We start from the raw sequence: 21,447 nt of genomic DNA, 5'->3' as shown, positions 1-21,447 counted from the left end.
GAAAACTGTGTTATAAAATGATATTTTTTCAGTGTTACAGATATTTTTGTAATTTTATCCTCGAATTTTTTTGAACATTATTGAATCATGTTTAATACGCCTGCAGAAATGCAACTGTTTTTGCAACTATGTAATTATTTAATTAAAACAATGCCAAAAAGTGTATTGCGACGACATCTTACAATATACTTATAAACTTTTAGTATGAACAAGCACTGTGGGTAAATAAAACACTATTACTATCTGAAGGTAACATAAAGTACTTTTATTAAACATTACATTTTTTTGTCATTGCGCAGTTCATCACATGGCCTAACCTGACATAAAGTCGGCGAACACAGATGAATGTGAGTCAACGAGACAAAACAAGACACATGAAAGTATCAAACAATTCAGTGAATTTTTTTGTAACATGGAACTCGATAAGTCAATATTAGTGCAAAAGCAAGTGAAAGATAATTCAGAGGATTTGCAGAGTGAGTTTCTGGATTTGAAAATTTGGGAAGAGCAAATGAAACGGAAAGAAAAAGAACTACTAAATGAACGCAATGAACAGGTATTTTCGTAACTAAAAAGATGAATATATTTGTTAATACATGTGCCAAAAATAAATTTTATAACGAATATGTTTCTGTAAATTTCAATCAATGTAATCTAAGCTGAATTAAACTTTAACTTCAACTTTATTATTTTTTACTACTTATTTAACTTGTTAAATGATATAAAATGTATATTCCAGCAAGCTCTGCCTTCTATCAGAAGCAGGACTAAGAAACAAAATGTGACAAAAGGAAACAAGACTGAAAATTCAAAGCGAATAAAGTCACATGATTACACATCATGGGATAAGTTTGAGGCCGTAAGTAGTTACTTATATACTATGCAATTTGTCATGTAAGATTAAAAAAAATATTTGCAATAAACTAATGTTGTGCATTATAATTAAGGATAAAGTATGCAAAGAATTAGATAAGCAAGAAGAATCTGATGACTCAGTAGAAGAACCTTTATCTAAGGAGGAATTAGAAAAGGATTATAATAGAGCTGTAAAGCATAAGCAACAAGGCAATGATTTTGTGCAACAAAAAAAATGGGACAAAGCTATTACTTCATATAGCGAGGCAATAAAAATTTTTCCTTATGATGCTATCTTTTATGCCAATCGTGCACTCTGTTACTTGAAGCAAGACAAGTAAATTTTATATCTTAAGAATATAATAAATCAGATTGCATTAATTTCTATTATTTATTATTCTATGTATTCTATTATTTAACTGGTGTATTATGTTATAGCTTGTATTCAGCAGAAGCAGATTGCTCATCTGCAATACAGATGGATGAAAATTATGTAAAAGCTTATCATAGGCGAGCAACAGCCAGGATGGCATTAAAACAATACAGAGAGGCAAAGCAAGACATAGAAAAAATTTTAACATTGGAGCCTTCTAACAAGGAAGCAAAAGCCTTGCTTAATCAAGTTAATAAGCATCTTGAGAATTCAAAAGTAAGTATTTTTTATTATTAAGAAATTAAATTGATATTTATACATTTTATTCTTTTTCAGCCAATTATTATATCTGGAGAAGACGCAGTTAAATATATTCCAATAGAAAAAAAAATTGGTGAAAAGATGTTAGGCAATGTAGAATCTAATAAAAAAGTAACTGATACTAAGAAAAATGAAAATAAGAAGAATGACTTGAATGAAGTAGTTGCAACAACTATAAATCTAACAAAATCAAAACAAGATACATGCATTCCAGATTGGCTACCGGAAAAGGATAATGTTGCAATTGTAGAACCTATTGCAAAGCCTCCTCATTTACGTTCAAAGGTAAACACTTATATTTTTCATGACACATGGGATATGCATAACAATATAACTATATTTTGTTTTTAATCAGGAGCCATTTAAGAGAATTCCTGTGCAAGAGGCTGATTTAACTAAACCTTTTAAAGAAGAAATTGAAGCATCTTGCAGTAGACATCATCAATTTGTAGAATTGTCAGTTAAACATTCTGATACTATTACAAAACATAAAGAAATTGTTACGAAACCTAAACTGGAAAAAAACTTTACCAAAAGTATAGAACTACCTCCCGTCCCAAAAACCGCATGCCAATTTATAATAAATTGGAGAAAATATACTTCATCTGATCTTCGATACGAATATATAAAAGTAAGTAACAGTCTTCTTTTGCACGTTAAATATGAAGTATATTCAAAAGATTAAACAAAATTGTTTTTACAGCAAATAGGTTGCTTACCGAAGTATTCAGGCAGCTTATCAACAATATTTCAAGATTCAATGGAAAGTAATATTTTCAGTGATATTTTAACAATACTTAAGACAGAGTTCATAAAACGAGAAGAACCTATATTTTCGTATCTAAAAGATCTCAGTGATATTAAGAGATTTAGAACACTTGTTATGTTTCTCAACAATTCGGAAAAGGAAGGTTTGTAAAGCAATGTATATTATCTTTTTTTAACTATTTACTTTAAAAAAATATTAATTTTATAAATTTAAATCTAGATTTGAAGTTTATGTTCTCATACTGTAAAACGTTTGAAAAGATACCTGAGGAAAAAGTCGCGGAATTACAGAATAAATATGAAGTTGATTAAAATGTGAAAAGGACTAGAGCTACAAATAATTATAATTCTAATACTAAAGAAAATTCGGTAAGTTTAAATATTATAATAAGCATATTAATTATTTCAAATGATAGAAATGAGATATATATAATTATATAATATAATGAGATAAATATAATTTTTAATATAAATTGCATAAATATTTATTAATTATAATTTTAGATTCTATTCACATCTTATAATCATCAAAGTTAAAAAAAAACATTAAACATTTTTAATTTTCAAAAGTTATATATATTTGTGTGATATGTATACGTATTTACAAAAAAATACAAATATTATATAGTCAAAAACTATGATTACATAACACATAAATAAAATTATTTGATCTTTTTTATAAATTTTTGTTTAAACTATCATAATTATCGTTTTCAATAATCTATAAAATTATTTACAATTTAATATACAGTAGTAATTATGATTATAAATTACCATTGAGTAACAGCCGAATTTTTTGGTTATTTTTAAATACTTGCGCTTTTACTTGTAATATTTTATCTAATTGGGTCTTTATGTTATTTTCAACTTCTTTCAGCATTTCTTTCATAGGTTCTATCATTTCTTCCGTTTCTCTGAAACATAATATTTACACATTAATTTTTGAGATAAGTAGTATTAAGTTTAATTATTGCAACAGTATATGCGTATATACCTTTGTTCTCTTTCTAATTGTTCGCTCAATTTGCGATACTGATTCCTCCAATCTAATAGTTCTTTTTGCATCATTTCTACGTCTTCCTGATATCAAACATAATTCCGTAAGAGACGTAGAAAGTGTATAATTATATATGTGTGGTTAAAGTGTATAATTATATATGTGTGGTAAACCATCACTACCTGTACATAATCTAACAGTTTCCCCAAAGGATTTGTCGTACGTGTTAGCAACTGTATAGTTCCCCGTAATTTATCGATTTCCTTAGCCGTTGTTTCTCTGTCGCGTTTCGAACCCGATTCCCATGCCTATATTTAAATATATTGATTTATATTTTGTGAAAATTTATACTCATTGATATAAAAATATATTTCAATTGTTCTTACGATGTCTACTTTCTTCGGCAACACATCGACATTGTCGGTGTTCACCAATTCCCTTTGAGTCTCTAAAATTTGCGCTACGAGATGCCCATGCTCCTGCATTAGCTGATTATCTATCTTGTAATCCCCATTTTCTAAAAAATCACCGCTGCTTCCTTTGGTTTCCATAACTACCATATCTTCGGCATCATCGTCATCTTTCAAGTCGGCGTCTTCTACAATGACGCTGATGTTTCCCACTGGGGTCCTGCAATTATATTTCGCAATTAATTTGAACGGAATAATTCTTGATAATGAATTGAATTGTCTCACTGTATTTCCTCATTGACAATCAGCTCTGCCTTTGCTCTCATCCTGGGAGCTGCCGGTCTTGCACTGATAGGTCTGGCGCTAGGCGGTCTTAAAGAGGTTTTAGGTCTTGCGTCCGATTGTTGCAAAACACTAGAATAAGTAGCAAATTAAACATTATTATCATATTTAGATATTTTCAACAAGACATTTATAAAATCGAATATTACGTCGTTTCGGTATTATCGACTTGAGATTCTGTAAACTCTGATATTGGTTGATCGCTTTTCTCAGCACTTCGCTGCCGCACTTCATCTGATATCTCATTTTCCTTGGTTTCCTTGTTGGAATTGGTCGTTATTGACTTATTTTGCTCTTCATTGTTAAAAGATGTAATTTCGGGAGACAAGTTTGGCTGCTCACGCAAGCTATTCACTTGCGCGGAGTGTCTTACTCTACTAGAAGAAGTTCTCTTTTGAACCTGTTCCTCTTTTGTCGATTCAATAACAGGCGCTGATGCTGCGATATTTTGCTTTGTCTTAACAGACGAAGGTCTTTTTCGCGCTGAACCAGGCACTTTGTTCTCAATTGGCTGTTAAATGATAAATAAGATGTATTGAATGAATGAATAAATATTTAAGCATATTTGAAAAGTGTATGAAGAGTTCATATAAATTTAGAATTAAGAATTTCTTTCTTATCTTTCTTTAATAAATAAAATATGAGTTACAAAATAATTTAAAGAAAAAATGTTTACTCTAATGCTTAACACAATTTATAAGTTAGCACAATTTATTCCAAAAATTTTATAAGAGCATTTAGAAAATGTTTAATATGATTTTGTATTTTTACCTCGGCCGGTGGAATATCTATAGCTTCAAAATTCTTTGTATTTTCTTCTTTTTTATCATTCTCTTCTTTTGTCTTCTTTTTGTTGGCCTTATCATCAGCACGTTTTGTATCGCCCGCTACTTTTCCTGTGCTGGACGATCTTTTCTTTCGCTCTGCAGAGATCTTATCTCTCTCTGATGACTTCCTTGTTTGTGAAGCTTGTCTTGGTACAGACTTTTTCACAGCTTCCTCTTTAGTTGTGGATTTGGACTTTGCTCCTGTCTTCGCTTTCTTATCCAAACTCTTATAATGTTCAATTGCCTCTGCACTACTGACCTAGATTACAAATAATAGATATGCTATTAATTTGTTTTAATGGACACTCTTTATTTAAAGTCAAATTTATTACTTTTTTATCAAGAGCTTTCCCAATAGCTTGCAGCAATTCATTTGTCTTCGTCGGCTCTTGACCGGAAATAATTTTACTTGCCCTGACCGTTAAATTAGCACCCGAAATTAATTCTAAAAAGAAAATATAGTCATATGCATATTTAATATGGTGATACAATAAAATGAAATACTCACTGACAACATCAATAAGTTTTGTCAAAAAGGCAAGCTTTGTTTCCTTATCTTTTATATTATCTGAATTTAACTCTTCCTCGGTGAATAATCCTTCTAAGAAGCCCGTTTCCTTAATGACCTGAAATCAATATTACATACAAGATATCTTAAACTAACCGAATTTATCTTATATAAATTTATATATTTTGAAAATATTTCTATAAATTAAAAATACTTAATATACGTTAGGAAATAAATTTAAAAAAAAATGATTACACTAAAAAGCTTTGAATATATGACAGATACATTACAGCTGTTATAATATCATGAAGAAAACGAAACGGCGGTTTTCGAAGCAATTTCTCTGTTAACGGCGGTTTTTTAAAATATTTTCCAAGCAAATCTTGCGTTTTCTTTATCACTTCTGGTCGCACTTCGTCCGTCATTATGAGACTGTTTCTTTTAAAATCATTCTTGACTGACAACGTGCATGATATCCGCGTCAATGTAATGTCAAACGGTTGCTAGGCAACGCCGAAACGTGACGCTGCACGTGAAAACTGAACGTCACGTGCCATATGATACATAGAAATTTTAGTATCCAGTGAAATTGTGATGGTAGTGCTGCTGTTTATCATCTAGTGATTTGTCTTCAAGAAACATAACCTTTTGATAACGTTGTTCAAACGTTACCTCGGTTATTTAATGAAGATGAATATTATTAATTTATTACCTACATTTTCACGGTAATTATGACCTTTATTTTATTATTTATATAATAGTATTTAAATAATTGTCAATCAACTATTTTTAAATTGCATGCGAAAGATAACCTATCTATAATGTCTGTGTCGTACCTTGGATAGAGAAATAAAGATTTATTAAATTTATTTCTCATTATTTTCAGATTATCCGTACATGCTGTATCCAGCGTTCGAAATATATCAGCATGTACCAGTCCATTATACTTCAAAGTCAGCAATACGCTTTTGTAAGTTTTATTGTAAATAAGTGTAATACCAACTCGATTATATCTTTGCTAATACTATAATGTTAATTTACTTTACAGAGGAGAACCATTGAAGAGAAAGAAAAAAATAGATCCCGCGGTTGTCAGGGCACGATTAGAAAGAAAAAAGAAGAAGATAGAAAAGCAGATTCGTAGGTTAGAAAAAATCGCTAAACAACTAAAACCAATTGACGAAATAGAAGTGCCACTTAAATTAATAGATGAAAAAGAGTAAGTTTTTACATATATTGGAATATTATTATTTTAAATAATTAATATGTTAATTTTTATATTGTTATATTTATTAGTTATTTTTTATATTGTTATATTTATAATATTCAGTAGCACAACATACTCATAGTATGAAAACTGATTTTAGACAAAGATTGCGAAAGCTTCCACCACTATCAGAAAAAGAAGTGGAATCTAGAGTTTTCTTGCAAAAGGAGTGGACTAAATACAAAACTCAACAACATTTAACTAACATTCAGATAATAGATTCTATATTTTATTCACAACAAAAGGCACTTGACGAACTTAGAGTGGAATCGGAAGAACTATATCAAGAAGCTATACAAGTAATTACTTGATTTATTCAAAAAATTATACTAAGAATATTTTATTTTTTGAATTTGAATTTTTTGGTTGATGAAAAGATAAAAATGGATGATTTAAAAAAGTTGCATAAAGAATCTGTTATAAAATATGATTTAAAATCATAAATTTATATTTTTAGATGGATTTAGGACTTTTACCACATACAGCTAAAGGTCCATTAAAAACACCAGCAATAGAAAATTACGATAGTCCTGATGGTGAATATATAGACACTACTCGAAAATTTGAGGGAGAGGAATGAAAGTTTAATGTTGTAGTGAAGAACGAATTTCAGTATGTATCATAAAACTTTCATTTAAATAAAAAAAAGCGTGTATTTTTAGATTTTCATGAAAAGATGAATTTATATATTTAATAATATTATATATATAATTAATGTAAGAATATATGTAATATATATATATATATATATAATAACATAATATATATAATATTTATATAATAATATTCTAATATAATTATATATATAATATTATATATAAACTTAATAGAATAGAGATAACGATAGCAAATAAACGTTTTAGTACAGGAAGATAATATATTATAATATTTTTCATTCGAATTATATTTTTCGTTTTTTTTTTCAAAAAAAAAAAAAAAAAAAAAAAAAGAATTTTGCATAAATACAGAAAAATGAAGTATGAAATTAGAAACTTACTCTACAAAAAGAAATTTTTCAATACTATTTAATCAATACTATTAATTGCATCATCATAACCACGTGCATGGTCTTTTAAGTTTACCATGACTTTAAACAAAAGAAAAAATTACAATATACAAAACTTTATACCATTATAAATTCTGTTAATTCTATCAACAATTCCGCAAAATAATTTTGTAAAATAAGAAATGACAAGCTTGTTAAATTTGTAAAAATAGAGAAGTTGGAGACAGAGGTTGTACAATACATTCCACAACACAGAAAAAGAATACTTTACAAATATATATAAACAATGCAATTTTCTCCGACCGGCTACACGAACACTACACACTAATGAAAGATAGTACAAAGTACATAAGCGTATTTCCATTTGCCAGTTACGTTAAAGTTACGAATTACATATCAGCTCAATCGCGAGTTGACCGTGATAATAAAATGTATCTCCGGCATAATCTTAAGCTACGATGCTGCTGACCTATATCACAGTAATGTTAATCTAAAGGAACATGCATTCCAAGCATTACGAATATATTATCGAATATTCTCGCAAGCTTCTCCCTCTTATCAATCTCATCCCGGACAATACGGTGTCTAAAATAGATTTCTCATTTTTTTTCTTTTAAATCTTTTAAGACACGAAAAGACGTTGTAAATTTCTTAAGCACAAACGACGTCGTAAATATTATCATACTCAGATACATAATGGATGTCTTAAATCTTATGGACAGAAGTGTCATCTTCGAATGTATGAGACATTTATTCTTTCTTGTTCATTTTTAATAACGCGTTTCTCACGAATGCCTGGAAGCGACGGAGAAAAGATTTCTTATCGTCGCCTTCAATCGAATTTAAGCTCGCGCTTGCACATGGGACAATTGTCGCTGGTCTTCAGACATTGTCGCAGACAGTCCGCGTGGAAGAGATGATGGCACGGCGTCACCCTGGCCTTCGTCATGCCGCACAGGCACACCGCGCACACGTCGTCGAACCTCTCGATCTCCTCGAGGGTCGCCTTCCGATAACGGTTCAACACTTGGCGCTCTCGGCGCAACACCGCGCCTGAATTCTGCATAAGCTCCTTCCATCGAAGATACACATTGAGATATGTGGCGACCATCAGGAACCTCCAGGGGGCCGACGGTAGGAGCAAAACGCTGAAAAACGCCGACATAGCGATCGTGAAGCAGCGAAGTATCACCGGCGCGTACAAGTTCTCGATGTTCTCCAACGCTTCCAGCTGCAGGAAGCCTAGGATCGTTGGAAACATCTCCACGAAGACCTTCTCCGTCGCCGAGTAATAGACCCACGTTATTACTGTGTAGATCAATGAAGGTCTGCAAGACGTCGAAGTATTAAAAAATAAAAGAGACCGAAAAAAATTGGAATTTTTATGGCAAATCAGGATCAATTTTTATAAGATAAAGAATTAAAAGGAAAGCAAATAGACAAATGAACTTTGACAAGAGATGATCGTAACATTTTTACCTGCTATACGTGTGTCAAGAGGATTTCAAATAATTAAATTACTCACTTGTAATGATCGAGACCCTGCTCCAATCCGAACACGAGAAGCATGAAGGTCAACGTGACGACGAAAGTCACTGCCTTAGTCCACTCAAGCACGATCTTGGTCGCCGACATCGCGAGATGCTTGATCTTGGATCGCTCGGTCAGAGTGACGTACGGCGACCAGTCCTCCTTCTGAATCAGCTCCTTGATGTAGCTCACGCAGTAGGCTATTACGTTGTAGAACATGAGCGTGTACAGGCAGGTCAGCCTCTGCTGCGGCAGCAACACCTTGTCAGCCAGCATCAAGAACACTATTTGATTCGCCATAACGGAGAGATTGCGCATCTTCAGGAAGAGATTCTCCGCGCGATCTACCGGCGCATAAAGCCGTTTCAGGAAGCGATTCAGGGGATGCCAGGCTTTCTTGGCTACGCCTTCAACAGTGACATCGCGACAATTAGTATAATGAAAAATATTATTTTATTTTATGCTTTTGATATATTTTACAAGTTAAAGAACACTAATTTAAAGATCTGGAAAACTTTTTAAATTTTTTGTATAATAAAATATTGAGTCAAAAAATAAAATTTACGAACGAAAGATTGATTTTTTATTCAAGTTTCTTATATTTTAGAAAGTTTCTTATATTGTCGAACGTTAAAATTAATTAAATTTGAAAGCATCAATTGCCAAATTTGGAATATGTTTATGAAGCGATTAACTCATTTTGTACTCATTTTGTACTGCGATTAACTCATTTTGTACTTTTAAGTTACAACACTTTGAAGAAAATTTCCCGATGCATATCACTCGATTAACTTAAGGAGCACGAGTTGAAAGGCAATTTTTCATGTCGTGTGTGTATTAAGTACGCTAATAAAATTTCCAAATTATAAATTGACCTGACATGATATCTCGTACAAACCAGCACGCCGACAGGATGAAGTAACGCAGACTAATAACTTCAATTTTCTTATTGGCCTTATTTGCCTTTTATACAAAAATGTGTGGCTATTTATATCAACCAGCTGACAACCATGAAGCAAAGTATAAATTCACCGTTCACCCAATAATCATATGTGAAGGATACAAATCGAGCACGTGACGAAGAGGCGAGAGCAATGCTCGAAGTTGCATCCTGTACCTTCTCCGTCGACTCTCCGTCGGTCGGACAAAAACGCTTATAGCCGCTGCCGTCCTCGTAATTATCAGAGAAGATTATCGTTGACGCTTGCGAGCATGCGGAGGCGAGCAAAAAGAAACGCGCTGATACGCGACATCTCGTTATTATTACGTACAAGAACATATTGATATACGTTCGCCGCGAAGAGATTCTTCTCCTTCTCCTTCCCTCCTACTCGTTCTTTCTCATCGTCATGCTCGTCGTTCACTTTGTAGAAGAAAGAGAACAAAGTACGACCGAGCGATACGATACGAGCGCATCGTCGTGAGTGATTTTCCGGAGGTGGACTCGATCGACGAACGGCCAACCCCCCCGTTGGGGGTCTCATCGGAGGATGACAAGTTGCTAAATAACCTGACAGGGCGTGCTTTACGTTGATAATCGCGAGTTTGTCAGCTGATGCTGATGAGTGCAAACATGAGAGAAAGAGAGAGAGAGAGAGAACCTCCTTCAGCCACCGTTAATTGAGTATAACGTAATCGACGTGGCTTCGATGAATGATCGACTTCATTTTTAGTAACGAGTTTGAGAGAGAGCCGACGAGAGAGGATTTGCATATTAATAAACGTCAGTCAGGAGGAGTGACCGACGACATGGCAGCAGGACGGGACAAGGAGACGGTTTCTGAGGAGGAGGACAGTGGCGACTTCGTGGGATTTTACATGACAACCGAAGGATTCTACCCCCCCGTTGGGGATATCAAGACAGGAGGGTCTCTGGTACCTATAAAACTAACTGCGGCCGGTCTCCAGTCGAGCATTAAGTGTCTTGACGTTCGTACGAAAAGGACTGTCCATTGATTAGAGACGGGACATCCGCGAGTAACGAGAAAATTTCATAGCTCAAGTGAGTACCAACGACATTGCACGACGACCTACAGTAATTTCTTACAAGGCACAGGTTCACGACGAATTAGAAAAGATATCGCGGACTATTACTATTGCATTGTTAGTTCCTTCGTCTTTTTATTCAGTCTAAAGTTTTCATTATCAAAACTTAAGAATAAACCGTTGTATTAATAAAGTCACTGTCGAGAAATCGTCTTTAGTTTTGAAACAATTAAAGTGTAAGTCTTTTGACAAATATTAATAATAATACTAAGGCTAAAATATAAAATCTAAATGCAACATTGTTCTAAAAGATTTAAAGATCGGAATGTTTTATACCTTTGACTGCTTCGGCGAGGGTCTTGAGAGTCGGAACCGGGTACCTATAATTCGCACTTAGAACTACCGGCAAGACAAGGGCCGAGTACAAAACCGGCGCAGGCGATGGTAAAAGTGGCAATGGACCTCGCGGACAATAGGGCAGCAGAAGAATCGCACTTAGAAGGCAGACACTTTGTGCTGTTTTTTCCTTATCAACTGTCAGTGAATTCGCGCGAACGCGACGTCTTACGCGCGCTATCATGCCCATGCTGATCACCCTGAAATTAAATAAGATACATTTGTAAAATTCGTGTTTGATTCCAAAAAAACGATAAAATATTTAGTTTACAACATTGCAGTAAAAAGATCGTTAAGAATTATATATTACTAAAAAAAGGAAATGTTATTGGGATTTTAATTTTCACCGAGGATGGCCATAATAAAAATGTGCCGAAACGTCTGATATTATAAATGGTTTAATTAATTTTTGAGCACCCAACACCTTGCTCTGGGCTTACATAGCTATCTTATTTGATTTGATAATTATATATTAGATTAGAAGAAATTAAATCCAAAAGCTGTGATGCGTTTGGATTAATTAAATATCGCAAAATCAACAAAATTGCAAGAACAACGAAATATAAAAGATTGGACTGCAAAAATTATTGAGGAAAATATTTTATTGCAAAGAATCTCGATAAAGTTCGTAAAACGAAGAGCGCAAAATCTTATATCACTTTAATGACTGCAAAATATTTTCTCTTTGTCGTCAGTGTCACATTTTAAAATGGGAGGCTTACGCATAAGGGATGTTTTATCGCCTCTATTTTATATACTACAAAAATATATCGGACATTCCAAGAATTTTCAATGTGACGTGAATTCTTAAGGAACGACCGACAAAGAAAATACAACGACAAATATAAGTGATTAATAGCAAAAATTAATAAATCTTGTAGATTTCTAATTGCTTAATAATAATATCTAAATGTCAGAAGAACTACATTGAACACAAATAATTAACTTGCCGCCAAAAATCATTCGCATCATCGCGCGACACGTTCTTGGCAAGTTATCTACGTAAATATTAAGTCTTCTGTATCTTCGTCTCCCGCAGTCTTTCGCTTGTCTATATTGAACGCTTCGGACTATTTCTGATCACGAAAAATTCTTCACAAAGACTGTGTCTTTCTCCCTCTCTTTTGAGAGAAAAACGACGCTTCCGTTTTGAACTTGCAATTTATAACGATCATTCCGTTTCTCTCCTTCTGTATGTTTATTCACAGTCTGGTATGTGTAGCGTTTGCTTCTCAAGCCGAAAAACCGTATATTGTTTGGCGTCTGCGAGCATCGACAATAATCAAGTAATTTATTTTTTTTTTAATCTATCTCTCGATACACAGAAATCTGTCTTCTTTCTTTCGAAAAAAATCTGTCTGACTAAATTACGAAGTTTCTGTCAAATCCTTAAACTTTTTATAACTGCAAAGATATTTTTAATGTTTATATATATATATATAGTTAAATTTTATTAGTAAATTAAATTAATAAATAGTTCTGTAAATATGTTTTTAACTTATTATAAATTGTAATTTTTATGCATTATGTTAGGATTATTAGTTATTGTTATAAATTTTTAGAAGAATTAATTCTTTAAATGTTATTTATATATTAAATGTTTTTTCGCAAAAATCTGCATAACATTCGCAACATTGTATGTCAAGAGGAATGCCATCAGATGATTCGCCGATGAGACACGTTGAGCAATGAAAATTGCAGAAACAACGTGGCACATTTGGCGGAAATTTCGTGAATTACATTTTACGGTTAACAATGTTTTGATGCAAACGAAACGAAGCGTTTCTCTGATATTAACGATAAACATGTTTGCTCAACGTTTAATTCATCGAAAATTTGAAAACAGAAGTACGCGCGAACATATTAATATCGTCAACACGTGACGACACTTCCGGTGCATGAGTAAAAGCTTATCGCAAGTTACAATCAATTTTTGCAACACTAAAAATAAATACAATTTTTTTATTTATACAAATTTTATACGATTAATTCTTATTTTCAAAAGATTCAAAAACGAATAATAAAAGAATTTACATTTTATTCGTTCTATATTTCAAAGATGTATTAAATAAGAGTGAAAATATGGATCATATATTTCAGTGTTTGTTAAAGCACATTTTGCGTCGAATGTGTCTATCCGATTATTATTTCACGTCTACATGGAAGACGATTTGTGTGCGAAGTAAATAAGACGCAAAATCAGATGCCACATTTAGCTCAAAACATGCAATGAGAAGCTCTAAATATGCAATTCGATGCAATCGGTCCCGCGATTCACTTTTCCGATAATATTCTACTTTTTCTGAAACACATGTCTATTCTTGATTATTTTTCATTAAATATTCCTTTGATAATAATTATCGAATGACTCTAATCATCTCTTTTTTTTAATTTTATAATTTTCTATGCAAGACTAAAATAAGATAAAGTTTTGTAATATTTTCACGGAGAATGATTCAATTTGCTGAAATCAAAATGATGTAATTATAATGTTTTTTTAACGCGACATTTGTTTAATACTTAATGCATTTAATAAACGTGATTTTATGGAATGGCAACAATATTAACATCAATTAAAACTTTTAATGGATAATGTTACATGCGAGGTTAACAGTAAATATTGATATTTCGACAATATTTGCAGTTGTAATCAAGGAACGAATTGTTTAAATAAAAATCGATAGTAGCAAAGACTCATTTTTAAAGTCTAACTATAGATCTAACTATCAAGACTACTCACTTTCGTTGACGAAGAGAACGTATTTAACCCTCCGCAAGAAAACCGTGAAGAACAAACGGAATTCTCTTTTGCACTTTTTTGAAGTCCTTTAGCTCTTCAGTATTATGCGATTCACTTTTGAGGGATGCGTTTCTTGGAGGTCTCACTATGGAATAAACTCGCTGCTGCTGTTTGTTTGACCGCACACGAATGCCAACTGGTACGATACTGACCGTCCTCTGTCGGTCTTTGTACCAGTGGAGCAACGCGATGGGGCGAGGTGTATGCGTGCATACGTGCATATGACAGAAAATAAGATCGAGGAAGAGAGAAAGAAGAAAGAGAAGAGATGGAATGAAAGGGTGGGCAGAAGAGAGAAGAAGCACGATGATCGCTATAGAAGACAAGAAATAGACAAAGAGGGGAGGGATAGGGTCCAAGAGATCGTGCGGAGGAAGATACGCAAAGATAAAGAGACGAGGGAACACAGTGAGAGCGAAGAAGAGAAATAGTATGGACGAAGAGGGCGAGGGATAAAGAGAGAGGAAGGAAGACGACGGAAGGGTGAAGGAGATGAAGAAGTTAGAGAGGGAGAATTTGGCACCGTGTCGAGCAACGCAAATCTCGGCTATTCTTAGCAGGCAGAGGCGCGATGTCGCGTTTTCCGTTTCATCGAACGCGTTTGCGATCCGATCCGCGAAAACTCCCCCACGGAATTTCTCTGCGTGCCCACGTAAAATGCGTGTGAACACCCACATGATCCGGTTGAGTGGAAAACACACGCCTCTATGAGACCATTCACGTTTTCGGTCTACTATGAATTATAAACTGTCGACGTAATGTTTCAAAAGCGGCGCGTTGAAATTGTAAACGAACACCTTCCGATCTGGATATTCTTTCCGTAAAGATCATCAATTCCTGAAAACGGCCACTAGAAACAATTTTGCACCAAAGCAATGCATCAATGCATAAGTATTAAGTTACTCTTTGGAGAAACTTTATCACTCGATTTACTTATATCATTTATTTTCATCTTGGCGTATAAAGTTACCTGGTATTTCGGTACTTTTTAAAAATATTTTATCTATTATAAAAAATATCTTTTAATTTGAAAAGAACGCAAATTTTCGTCTGACAAATACGTAAAATAATGACATGAAATTTATCTGCGTAGGAAAACTTAACTCACGCAATAGGCTAAATTCAAAGAGTGAATCTCCGCGAATATTCAATGAGAATTCCTCGCACCGGATTTCATTGTCTGGCGTCATTCACTACCAACGCAGGAAGCACAATTATAACCAATGATTCTGCTTGTTCCTGGTACCAGTGAATGCGTGGTGACCACGCGAGTATTGACGATTTTCACGATCACGTGAGGCTATTTCGATGCAACTGTGCCACGAAAATAAACTTAACATTTACGTCGACAATAATATTGTCTAAAGATATATTTATGTTCACCGCGTTAAGCGATTAGATAAACATGGTCATCCGATTCTTATTTATTTAACACGAAGATTGTACTTATATATAAATAACGTGACAGTCATTCAACGCTGGCAACTTTAAAATTTCTCTTGCAGGCGCGTGTTTACAGCGTTTATCTCTTTAACAGTATTAATAGTATTTAGAATCAGCTCGCAAGTACACTATTAAAAAAAAAAATCCGAAACTAGGTCTGATCTGCGGAGATGCATGTTTGACGTGTCATTGACCCCAATTCTCGTGGTGCGTGTGCTTCCTCTCATCGAGCGGGAGATTCGACGCGGACCGGTCGCCGTCTGGGAAGCTAATTTTACGCCGTCTCTTGCAGCAAGTTTAGAAAGACTCGCGGTTCGACGCAAACGATCCACAATGAAAATGTATCGTCTCTACAGATAATCGTCTATCGTTTTTTTTCTCTCTTTCGCGTGGAGAACAAAAGATCATCGGACACCAGGCCGCGTGCAGTTGCGACGGATCTGTGCAAGACAAAATATTACACAAGGCGCCAGCCGTATCTGCAGTTCCATTATCTTATTATAATGCGATTTGTGCAAAAACACGCCGATGCGCATTCGCTAACACGTCGCCTATACATGATATTAGAACAGTTAGACGCGCTGACACAAGAAAAACAATTAAGCAGACAGATCTCGTGGAAAATAATTATAACGCGTTCAAGATCACGCATCTTTGAGAATCTAATGAGAAGATAACAACGGGTTTAAAAGGTCGAATCAGTCTCGTTACATCATATTTACTACATCCTTTGAGACCAAAGTTTCTTTGCAATGCAAGCTTATTATTCTGGAGCAAATCCAAAAATAACGGCACACATAGATAAGAGCGGAACAGTTGTACAAAATAATGGGCGATTAATGATGCGAAAGAAGTAGAAGTGAACAAAAATTACAGTACAAAATAAAATTAATTGTTTATTGTTACATATATGAAATCAATCGTGCTCAAAAGGGAAAAAAAAGGAAAGGAGGTCGCGAGATTCGCGGAGTATCACTGCTGAGTCAGCCAGTAGTTTCCTTATTTATGAACGGATGTTTGTGGATAATTGTAGGAGGGAAGAAGGGAAGCCTTGTTCATGGAAAGTGGATCATGTAGTCGCGCGAAATGTTTGTGTTTATTAATAGCCATCAGACAAGAGCCCAGAAGAGATCACTTGTTATTTTTATTTCGGAAAACAATGCGTTTCTAGTCAATGAACTCAGTCAATGAATTTAGAAAGCCATCTCTGTTTAGCGCTAGAGACACTGAGAGAAAAACATCATTTAATCGCATTTGGCAGTCCTGACCAACAATTAAACTGCAATTAGTATCTATAAATTATTACGTTTTTCTCTATTCCATTTGTCCGATATGAATTCTGCATTATCAAAGTTCACGCTAAATGTAATTGCCATTGTTTTGAAGAAGAGCGGATCAATTAATATAAACGTAGAAATAAAAAAAGAAACTTATATTTATATATTATTAGCATATTATTCATTCGCGCTAACAAATATCATCTATAAAATTCATTATCTCACTTCTAATATTGCGACGTAAGGTTACAGAAGTCTCACAGTTCCTGTGACTGTGCCTGTTATCTTGTGATTATTTTTAATTAATCTTGAACTTTTGGACTCTTCTCGATGTTCACACTTATTTTAAGTTTTTGTCAATCTTGACAATAGCATTAGGAGATTCCTATATACAGGGCAGCAAAAATACACTTGCCGTTCTTGAGGCGAGAGTTCGAACCGCATCCGGTTGGATGCTGACTGTTCTTTCGCTTCGGTATTATCAATAAATCGGTTCGCGCCGGTAGTCTTTGCCCCCGCAGAGGCTGCGGTTGAATCGTTTTGCTATATGCAGAGTGGGGACCCTCTTGATGATGTGGGACATCAGTTTTGTCTGTTTAATTCGCGAGACGAGCCGACACGAGAGCCTTTCCGCGGCTCTCGCATCGCGCCCACTGCATCGGACTGCAGCATTATTATTATTTTCATTATTATCATCTTTATCGTAAACTGATTTAGTAGCGTTTTTCGTAGCATAAACGGGTGAATGCAAAAAAAACGTATAACAAAAAATCATAGAAGATTGAACTTTATGATAAAAACTAACAACGTCGCGCGATTGATCCTTCATGCTACACTTGATCCGTTACATTTCAAGATGCCTAAATCAGACACTGAAGTGCGCACTATGAGAATTTCGTGTGTTTGTGTTTGGACAAATCTGCGCATTTGCTTTATTAAGCCTTAAGTGCATATCTTAATATACAATTCAATTTTTTGGTGGATAAAAAAATCTTTTAATCTTGGTTTTAAACGTAATTATATTTTTTTTAAATAAATATAATTATATTTTGTGATTTTTTCTATATTACATTTTGAAATACATTTCAAGGTTGTTCTCGCCCTTTACTTTATATCACATCGTCAATTTTTCATAAAAACATATGGCGTATTGATGATAAAAAGTCAACTATACAGCATGTAGTAGTATCTGCCTCGCTATTTCCGGATCGAAGTGTCGGACTGCTTTGCGTAATGTCAAGATATTGAAGTGAGGTGATTGAACTCGGTAAATGGAAAGTACAATCCGCATTTATAGTGTTGCGATAATTGAATTAAAGAAAAGAGATTATTAATTATTGCTTTAAAAAACATTATTTTTTATGGACAAATTTATTTATTATTATTATTAATTTTTTATTATGTAAACTTGGAATGACGTTAATGTTTGGTTTCGAATTATAACGGCATTATTAATTAAGCTAATCAGTGAAAACATTCCGCTCTGTCTGCTTAAATTGTGTAAGCATTAAAAATAAAAGCAAAATACTCAACTTTGATAAACACATCTGACAGTTTATACAACTTTTAATAACAGCCGCGCGAAACATTGTCATAAATAGCAGAAATCGTACATAATATTCATGCATTTTAATAATCTCTTCCTACTTTTAATACAAATTTAGTGAAAGGAAAGATCATAAAAAAAAAATTGATATTTAGGAAGGTAACGATTGAAGAATAAATAATTTCTTCTTACTGTTAGATAAAAATTGTGCTTGTATTTAATTTTATAGGATTAATTTATTTTGTGGTAAAAGAGAAAAATGTAGGGCATAGTATCGCATTTCTGTTTCAGGTCAACAAATCACCATGTTTACCTTCCAACTTATTCATACGATTGCTCTTCTGGCTTCAATCTTCTTGTAAGCATTAAAATTGACAGAGCACTCTAACGAGTAAAATCTTATGCTATGTATCATAATGATTAATATATGCCTAATGTGTTGTTCCAGAATCGGCAAGTGCTACGCTCATCCCATGATCCGACAGCAACATGAAGTGAGACCGATGTGTATGGGCTGCGGCGATGAATGTGATAAGTGCGAATTCGGCTCCACTATATCGACTCTCTGCGGTATTCGCGAATGCCGACGGGTGAGTACCAATTGAATACTATAACAATTGAATACTAATATCACCCTGTTGTAAAGAAACTAGTTTTAAAAAATGCTGAAGCGATTTTAGAGTTAAAGATCGATCTCAAAGTTGAAGAAAATTTCGACATGATTTGTTGACACGCAGAACAGAAATTCGATCACATTTAACGATTTTAGATTTTAGAAGATTAATACACATTTTATGAACAGTCTTTATCTTGACAAGCGTTTCGTTAATATTAATTTTTATCTGAGAATTCGACAAACAAATTGCGGGAGAGTGTTGCGTGCTTTCGTCGTCTTACCGGCGTCGTTTAATATAGGGTCCCGGTCAGATTTGCGGTGGGCCGAGCGAGAATTGGGGTGTTTGCGGCGATGGACTGATTTGCAGTTGCAATCGATGCGCCGGCTGCAGTCTAGACTCTCTCACATGCTTCGACAATCCCTGTCTGCCCCATCAGACCCTGGAATCACGGGGTCATCTCGAGATTCTCAACAGATTTCCCATCGACAGAGTCGCCAAGTAAGCAGAGAAAACCTGACCCACCCCCCGGATGGACAAAAAGGACGACGAATGGATGATACAACGTATGCGAGGAGCGAGTGTGAAACGAGAGAAAGAGGGAGAGAAAGAGAAACGTGGATATATATTAGCAACTTTCCGAATTATTTATTGCATTTTACGATGTAATCTCATTAGGTATCTAACGATTGTGATAGATAACTCGTCGGAGCCTGCCTCTCCCCTCCCCCCCATCTCCCCGCGGGACGACAGCGCTCCGAATGTTTACTGGCACTTTCTGTGATTTTTTAATTACTATGTTATCTTGTCCCTTATACACGCACGCCTCGATGAAACACGCCTGGACGAGGGCGCGTGAGCAGAGAGGGTGCGTCGCCGGCTAGCTAGATCTCGTGAGATACTCGATGAATCATCGTTCATGATTCTTGGCTGTGAATCGCGCCTCGCGCGAAAACGCGAGGCGATGACTGGGTCCTCAATATTCCCACGCGAATCCATCGTGAGGTTTCCGTCGAAAAACCGAGTGCGTACGGGATGGAGGAAAATATCGAGAGTAGAAAAGAGAAAAGGTATATAAAGGCCCTCGTAAAAGAATCACTAACAATATCATAAATTTCAGTTTTGACTTTTATGAGTTTTCATATTTATCAGTTATTTATGTATTCTACTGTCGCACTTTACACTTATCTTAATATTTATTTTTAACGTCGATATATTTAAACTATCAAAGTGTCATATTTTGATAAAGCGCGCTCGTTTAACTAAAAAATAGTATCTATATATGTTATATATAGTTAACTGAAATAGTATCAATATGTTGTCTTTTAGTAACGGAATCTTATTTGATAAAACGGAAAATATACAAATATTTCTTAAAAATTACTTTTATTATCACATAACCATAAACGTTTGTGTTACGTGATTATTTATGGGTTTCGTCTGTAGTCAACTCTCTTTAAATATGAGTACTTTACATAGTTCTCAGTTTTCGTGCAGAGATCGATTGTAAATGTTTGGCGAACATCACTATATGTAACGGACAATGGAATAAAATTGATAATATAATGCAGTACTGGCTCTATAAATTTCTAACAAAATTAATGTGTGGATAAGTGGGTTTCAAGACTAATGCTTGGTTTTTGTAAGCATTTTTCTATATTTCTCTCTTGTTTATCAAACGTTGACACAAACGTTTCAATCAAATTGTTGTGATCCTTTTCGATATATCTACAATGTACTATCATTTTACCGGCGTCTTCTTCCTTATTAGCGTAGTGATTGCTTATTCAAAATTATGCACAGCAATTGAAGTGGTGGTTCATTTTTAAATCAATAGCTTAAAAATTTTTGACGCTATATTAGTAAAAATTTATTATATAGGAAACGGATCACAGTACTCATAATATTTGCAAATTTAATATTACTTCGATTTCACATATTCGTTGTTCAACCGTGTTTCGCTTTCAATATCTTTTTATCTCGAGCCGCTTATGCGGCTGTCGGTGTAATAAAATTGGCTGCACTCATATGCGCATTATTGATATTGACTTACCTTCCCTCACTCGAATTAACTTGTTTATTGGTGCTCTTAAATTAAAATAGCCTTTTCGTTTACAATGACGAATGAAATGAAATTGTTTCTTTACGATGATAAATGAGATGAAATGATTTGTTTACGAT

At 34.1% G+C, this 21,447-nt stretch overlaps 5 protein-coding genes across 11 annotated transcripts; 3 read left to right on the top strand and 2 right to left on the bottom strand.

The window, feature by feature from the left end:
- Positions 1-279: 279 nt before the first annotated feature.
- Positions 280-3,699, top strand: spag (spaghetti). 3 transcript variants are annotated; one of them, XR_010888499.1, is made up of 9 exons: positions 280-556; positions 740-859; positions 948-1,192; positions 1,294-1,504; positions 1,565-1,834; positions 1,905-2,180; positions 2,253-2,460; positions 2,538-2,686; positions 3,195-3,699. XR_010888499.1 is itself a non-coding variant. In XM_067349497.1 (8 exons), exons 1-8 carry the CDS (start codon positions 413-415, stop codon positions 2,627-2,629), a joined length of 1,566 nt encoding a protein of 521 aa, XP_067205598.1. In that variant the 5' UTR covers positions 280-412; the 3' UTR covers positions 2,630-2,790. The 3 variants fall into 3 exon arrangements, 1 of the variants encoding a protein (XP_067205598.1); XR_010888498.1 differs by having other exon boundaries at positions 2,822-3,699; XM_067349497.1 differs by lacking the exon at positions 3,195-3,699 and having other exon boundaries at positions 2,538-2,790.
- Positions 3,081-5,826, bottom strand: LOC105668874 (intraflagellar transport 54). 2 transcript variants are annotated; one of them, XM_012361520.2, is made up of 10 exons: positions 5,692-5,826; positions 5,402-5,519; positions 5,226-5,338; positions 4,838-5,152; positions 4,216-4,577; positions 4,010-4,138; positions 3,701-3,944; positions 3,497-3,622; positions 3,312-3,397; positions 3,081-3,231 (listed from the first exon to the last, which is right to left on the bottom strand). In XM_012361520.2, the coding sequence occupies exons 1-10, from the start codon at positions 5,824-5,826 to the stop codon at positions 3,081-3,083; spliced, it is 1,779 nt and encodes a 592-aa protein (XP_012216943.2). The 2 variants fall into 2 exon arrangements, with proteins under 2 accessions (XP_012216943.2, XP_012216942.2); XM_012361519.2 differs by having other exon boundaries at positions 5,226-5,519.
- Positions 5,827-5,984: 158 nt separating this feature from the next.
- On the top strand, positions 5,985-7,620 carry mRpL40 (mitochondrial ribosomal protein L40). Its single transcript, XM_012361523.2, has 5 exons — positions 5,985-6,126; positions 6,288-6,371; positions 6,450-6,620; positions 6,769-6,967; positions 7,126-7,620. Exons 1-5 carry the CDS (start codon positions 6,086-6,088, stop codon positions 7,246-7,248), a joined length of 618 nt encoding a protein of 205 aa, XP_012216946.1. The 5' UTR covers positions 5,985-6,085; the 3' UTR covers positions 7,249-7,620.
- On the top strand, positions 7,141-21,293 carry LOC105668878 (neuroparsin-A-like). 4 transcript variants are annotated; one of them, XM_012361524.2, is made up of 4 exons: positions 7,141-7,280; positions 18,944-19,010; positions 19,101-19,242; positions 19,568-21,293. In XM_012361524.2, the coding sequence occupies exons 2-4, from the start codon at positions 18,958-18,960 to the stop codon at positions 19,769-19,771; spliced, it is 399 nt and encodes a 132-aa protein (XP_012216947.1). In that variant the 5' UTR covers positions 7,141-7,280; positions 18,944-18,957; the 3' UTR covers positions 19,772-21,293. The 4 variants fall into 4 exon arrangements, with proteins under 4 accessions (XP_012216947.1, XP_012216948.1, XP_012216950.1 ...); XM_012361525.2 differs by lacking the exon at positions 7,141-7,280 and adding an exon at positions 10,409-11,206; XM_012361527.2 differs by lacking the exon at positions 7,141-7,280 and adding an exon at positions 12,563-12,872.
- On the bottom strand, positions 7,678-14,787 carry LOC105668876 (uncharacterized). The gene is made up of 4 exons (XM_012361522.2): positions 14,327-14,787; positions 11,527-11,786; positions 9,200-9,611; positions 7,678-9,002 (listed from the first exon to the last, which is right to left on the bottom strand). The coding sequence occupies exons 2-4, from the start codon at positions 11,774-11,776 to the stop codon at positions 8,507-8,509; spliced, it is 1,158 nt and encodes a 385-aa protein (XP_012216945.1). The 5' UTR covers positions 11,777-11,786; positions 14,327-14,787; the 3' UTR covers positions 7,678-8,506.
- Positions 21,294-21,447: the final 154 nt, after the last annotated feature.

This window comes from Linepithema humile, chromosome 2 (assembly GCF_040581485.1).
Source record: "Linepithema humile isolate Giens D197 chromosome 2, Lhum_UNIL_v1.0, whole genome shotgun sequence".
NCBI lineage: Eukaryota > Metazoa > Arthropoda > Insecta > Hymenoptera > Formicidae > Linepithema > Linepithema humile.
Note: the sequence above shows the minus strand (reverse complement) of the source record. Positions and strands in the feature narration are given on the sequence as shown.